The sequence below is a fragment of the Epinephelus lanceolatus genome, chromosome 15, assembly GCF_041903045.1.
Source record: "Epinephelus lanceolatus isolate andai-2023 chromosome 15, ASM4190304v1, whole genome shotgun sequence".
Taxonomy (NCBI): domain Eukaryota; kingdom Metazoa; phylum Chordata; class Actinopteri; order Perciformes; family Serranidae; genus Epinephelus; species Epinephelus lanceolatus.
In genome coordinates, this window is record NC_135748.1 from 18392305 (window position 1) to 18398288 (window position 5984).

Consider the following 5984-nt stretch of genomic DNA (forward strand, 5'->3'; position numbering starts at 1 on the left):
TTGGTTGGTTGGTTGGATTACTTTTGTCCAGACTGAAAGGACTGCCACAAAATTTTGTTCATTCATGGTCCCCACAGGATGAATCCTAATGACTTTGGTGCTTTCTGATTTTTCCTCTAGTTAAACCACACAGTTCACACTTATGGTTTGAAGTGAAATGACTCAATAACTGCCATAATTATTTGCACAGACATTCAGGTCCCTTTAGCATGCTAACACGCTAAATGAAGATGCTAAACATAAAGCCAGCTGAACACCAGCAAGTTAGCACTGTTACTGTCTGACGTTAGCTTTAGATCAAAGCGACCCTTTGCCTCAGTCCAGCCTCACAGAGCTGCTCACAGTCTTGTTTAATCATACACAGAGCTTTATGCTCCATTCATCTCGCAGGCCTGCTTCTATCAGTAATTCAGTTTTGCCATTTTATTATCTGGATTGGGTTACGACTTCCTTTCTATGGATAATGTATATGCTTTCAAGGCAGAGCATCAATCTTGAGGACATAACACCTGCGGATCAGGGCATTGTGGAGCTAAATCTAGAGCGGCATTTCTGGCATTATAAATACTTAAACCTATTGAGTGTTACCATGATATGACCTTGTTATAAAAAGATGTGGTGATGATATTTCCTTATGATGAAAGAGATATGTCTATATTATCAGGGTAGCCTCCATCCAGTGAAAGACACCCAGGAGAAAGTGCCGACCTGTTAATGAATATCAGCCATGTTTAGATGAGTGAACGGCTCTTGGTGCCGTATAAAGGACCCGCTGAGGGTTTGATGAAGCCGGATGGTGAACAGTGAGGAGGGTAGAACCCCGACACTGTTTCTCTCACCTCTGCTGTTTGGCACAGTTTTGGCCCTGCTGTGATTTATATTAGCAATTAAAATGAAATTCTGGTCTTGTGGAGGAGAAACAGATGCGTAAAGGGGTCCATGTCGCTTTTTGTTATATATAGAAGCTTTGACAAAGGATGTGAGAAACAAGAGTGTTTAAAGTCGGTGGTTTCAAAGTTAATAGTGAGTACGTGCAGTTATAGTTAGTAAGTGTGAGGGCTGTAAGCAAAAATGGAGAAAAAAAAAGTTGTGTAATTAATGCAGAATTCTCACATGTCAAAATGTCTGTACTTTACGGCCCTGACACACTGAGCCGACAGTCAGTGCTCAACCATGTGCTTTCTGTGAATGTCTGTCGCCCTATTTTTTGGTGGTGTGTCCTGTACCATGGCCCCCGTCTGCCCTTGTCAGCATTTTTTGGCTTATTCAGCATGTTGAATTGGCGTCTGCGACGGCAGAGCCTGCTGGTGAATAAAATCTCTCTGATTGACAGTTCAATTCCATGCACGAGAAGAGAAATGGAAGTGAGGAAAGCTAAAGAGGGCTAAAGAGGGAGCAAGATTATATTTTCTAGAGCTGCCCCCAACTAAGAATTTTCCTAGTCAACCAAAAGTTGTCATTTAGGGCCATTAGTCGACTAGTCACCTGTATGTTTACGATATTATTTAATTATCAAATTATATATTTTGGGTGGAGCAACACAATGCTTTGAGTTCAAGGTGTGAGGAAGAATAGTATCAGTAACTGTAACACTGTGCTACATTACAGAGAAATACAAAACCGTACTAATGAACCTTCATTAATATAGGCCTATATTTTATCTACAAGTGCACGTCACACACTGAGTGAGCCGCCTGTTAATGACGCTGTCGGCAAAGCAGTAATGATTGTGCTAAGGTGCTAATGGGCATGTAGCTACTTCCATGTTTCAGATGATACGTCATGTCTGTAGTCAACCAATGAAGATGAGTTTACATATCACCTTGGGTTCGTCCTTCACCTTCTCAAAATGATCCTACACTTTGAATTTCCTGCCCGACATGCTATTAACTAGCTTGTGTAATAACTGCAGCTACCAGCCCTGGAAATTAGGGGCTGTTCACAATGTGTGTTCAACCGCACTGAAAACGCGAGGTTGAGGGCTGGGCACTACTCCTGCGCCATTTTTGTGCCAGCTTTCAAGAGCATGGCAACAGGTTAGACTGAGGTTGCTAGGCAACCTTAACAATGATCATACATCCTATTTACCTAAATCCTGAGTGCAGAGCTGATCTTCTTCCAGGCGCTGTTTATAAGTGTGTTGACCTATCGTCTGTGGGACAGATGTAAAGCTCTGACAGCCCTGCATCAAAATGCTCAACTTTTCCGTGTTTATCAGACTGAATATTTATGGAAGAAGGGAAAGATATCTGTCGGCTGTGATTGGTTTGTAACATGAAATTTGATTGACTGCTGAGTTTGACCACTTCCTGTGTCTGTCCTTTCAAATTAAATTCCCACATCGTCCAGTCATATAGGTTTTGATTTATTTTGACAAAGCGCAGCTCCCGATAGAGTTTCATGTTTGTTTTTGTTTTTTCTGTGACTAAGCAAACAATGGTATTTTGTCGACTAATGTCTTTTCTGGTCAACCAACGCGTGGTCGACTATGATGGGGCAACCCTAATATTTTCTAGCCATTGAGCTTTTTAGCAGGAAGGTTCATAATTGTTTGTGTTGTTGTTGCGCACAGTAAGTGTTGCTCTTTCAACATCAGGTTGTTAATGTGCTGACAGGCTAACTAGCGTCTTTAATCCATCCTGTCAGTCTTCCTGTCTCACTTTGTTAATGATGATACGGATTACTGCCACCTGCTGGTAGGAAAGTTGTTTTCCTTCACGCAGGCACAGAACTAAAGTGCAAGTTGGCCATCCTCAGTCTTTGCATTTTGTTCAAGGTCAAGACACATGCGAATGCAATGCATTGCAATCTGCTTTCATCACCACTAGTTCTTTGATTTTGATTTGGTGTGTCTCTGCCTTAACAAGGCACTAGATAGACATGAGCATATGATACTACAACACACAATTCACAACGGCATTTGACGTTTCTTTTCAGTGTCACTTCGGAAAGCAACAAATAATCATGCTGATATCCTCATAAAAACAGCAGTCTTTTTTTATACAATTTAATAAGCTAATAAAACAGGGCTTACACTGCCTTTTTTTCTTGTGTTGAGTTCTTTGGATTTACTATTTTCCATGACAACAAAAAGACCTTCAGGCAAAGTCATTATTATGAAACCTTGAGAAAGTCAAGCCACAGTTGAGCAGCATATTTGAACTTGCTGCACATTATTATGATTTGTGGATGAAGCAAACTGCAAGCAGGAGCACGAGGTGGATGGATGGATGGATGCAGCATTTAAAGGCAGGAGGGAAAGGAGAAAAAAAGCTAATTTTCCCTCTCTTTGTGAAGCAAGCCTCTCAAAGCCTTCAGTCTTCCCTCAAACCTTTGGTAAGCATCCTGATAACAGTATAGTCATGAATGTAAATGGGACTCAACATAATGCCCTATTCATAGGTTTCACAAAATACTGTTGGACCTTTTCTATATTTGATTATTCTATCAGCAGCAGGAATTTGTTAATTAAGTTAATTTGCATCAAAGGAAAGTAAAAATGGTGCATTTAAGTTAACCTCGCAGACCTCACATGAAAAACACTGGCCATGTTTTTCTCCTTGAGTAATTATTCTGTTCAAATAGCATATATTTCTCTCCAGGCAGAGAGTGCTTGGGCTGAATGGATGCTGCCACTGCATAATGGTCCTCAGACGTTTGTTTCCTAGGCAACGTGGGGAGGGCATGTGGAGAGGGAGGTATAAAAACACTGGCAGCTTCTCTCTGAGTCTTACTCTGAGGTAAATGCACTCACTGTCAACACCGAGAGCCTCAGAGAACTTGCTACACACTTTCTCTCCCTATTTCTCACCTTCTGTCTTGGCTCGCTCGAAGGCTCGGCTCCACAAGTAGTTGTTCAAGAATGATGCGGCCGAAAGATTTACGCCAGGGCTCTGGCACTAAGACCTTTCTGGATGCCATGCACGGTGGTAAAGTTCACCTTGCGCGCTTCATTCTGGACGCCTTGGACGGACGCATCATCAACTCTAAGACAGAAAACAGCCGCACCCCGCTCATGTACGCTGTCTGCCTACAAGACCCCGGGACCAGGGCCAAGTTCACCCGACTGCTGCTGGAGAAAGGGGCTGATGTCAACTGCCAGGATGAGGACGGTCGCACTGCCCTCAGCCATGCCTGTGAGTTGGGTCATCTGGATGTGGTCAAACTTTTAGTGCAGTTCAATGCTGATCCTGACATCTCTGACGTCTGGGGTAACAGCGCTCTGATGTATGCTGCCTTTTCTGGGCACAGCCAGGTTCTGGAGTTCCTGGTGCGAGCTTTTAAAAGACTTGGACTGAGGATGGACAGAACAAATAACGCTGGTCACTCAGCTATCGAGGTGGCTAACTTCTTTGGACACAACCAGTGTGTGCAGATTCTGAACTTTCCTTGCAGGAGGGGCGTAGGCGCGGACGACCCACTTGCTGATTCGGGTACCATCGGAGAAGGAGAGAGCCGGCTGCCCAACAGGCTTCCCAGGCATGTTCTGGAGAGGTTCTCCAAGCAGCTGAACAATAATGAAGACCAACTGCCGGAGGTTTTTCACAAACAGCTGAAGATTGGAGACAGCAGCGGGCTGTGGAACCGCTTCAGATGCCCCAGGAGTCAGTCTCAAGATGACAACTATCGCCACAGCTGGGCTCTGCCTCCTCAGATAGAGAAAAGCAAGACTGAGGGGGATCACAGCGTTCTGTTCACTGCCAAACAACTGCAAAACTGCCATCTTAGAGAACTAAGGGCTAAAACTCTGAACTCTCTGCCTGAGCCAAGGCAGAAAGATGTCAGCCGAGACACTGGACTCCAAGAGCAAACGCCAGTAAGTTTTCCTCTCTGGGGAAAAGCAAAGTCGTTTAACCTGGACCTCCTGAGCAGCAGAAAGCAGTCCTATCAGGGTGATGTGCGTGACATGAGCCTGTCAGCCAGCAAATTAAAGAGAGCCTCGCTACAGGATGAGAGATGCCTGATAGACAAGATGGAATGTCAAGGGAACACCCGGGGCCTGACAAACGATGCTGACAAAACTGTCTCCATGCCAAAACCTCTTTTAAACGGCAAGAGTCAGCCCGTGAGAGCACTCGAGGAGAATGTCAAATCACAGAGGGAAGAGGCTAATGACATAGCCCCATCAAGCAGAAGAGAGCAGCAGAAGAGGGGAAGCGTTGGCGCGACCGGGAGACACAACAAACTGCTGTTTGCCAGAGGGGAGATGGAGTCCGGGAAGATCCCAAGCCGTATGCCGGGATTCATGGGCCTGGGGACCAGACTGCTGCGCCGATTCACCGCCCCGGAGTTCATGAGGATGGTGATAGACTGTTCGTCTGGCTCCTCAAACGGCCGAGGGCGGATTTCCCGCTCCGAAACCTTCCCTCTCTCTCACACACACCAGCAGGTCAACAGCCAGCCGAGCGTCGACAGCATCAGTGGAGTGAAGTGTGAGTTCGAAAGCTGCTCGTCTCAGTCCACCCTCGATTAGAATAAGGACAATTTCAGGCAACAGAAATGGTTGTTAGAGACATTTTTACAGCACTTAAAATTCTGACGATGCAGTTTGATCGCTTAGTGGTATATATTAATTGAGAGGAATAATAATGGTTTGCTTATGTTGCAGTTCATTAGTTATTTCAATGTTTATCATTATAAAATGAGAGGTTTTAAAGCTAAGTGTTCAGTTGCATACAGCTGCATACAATTTTGCTAATCTATATTTGAAATAATTTATAATTAACATAATATCGGTCTACCAGCTACTGAAAATAATTATTTTTGTTTCATATATATGGTATTTATATTGTATGGAATTAAATGTATTTGATATTGCTTCTGTGTTTTTAATACTGTATGTATTTTGCTTAAAGATAGTCACTGACTGTGCACTGTACTATTCATGCTGAATACCTAATAAATACTTTAAAACACCAGTAATCATGCAAGCATATTTGTGTGTGTACGTGTGTGTAAATGAGGAAAATGCAGGGTTAAATAAA

The 5984-nt window shown here is 43.7% G+C and overlaps 1 protein-coding gene across 1 annotated transcript; it reads left to right on the plus strand.

Moving 5' to 3' along the window:
• Window positions 1-3738: 3738 nt before the first annotated feature.
• Window positions 3739-5918, plus strand: ankrd63 (ankyrin repeat domain 63). Its single transcript, XM_033642392.2, has one exon. It carries the CDS (start codon window positions 3863-3865, stop codon window positions 5471-5473), a length of 1611 nt encoding a protein of 536 aa, XP_033498283.2. The 5' UTR covers window positions 3739-3862; the 3' UTR covers window positions 5474-5918.
• Window positions 5919-5984: the final 66 nt, after the last annotated feature.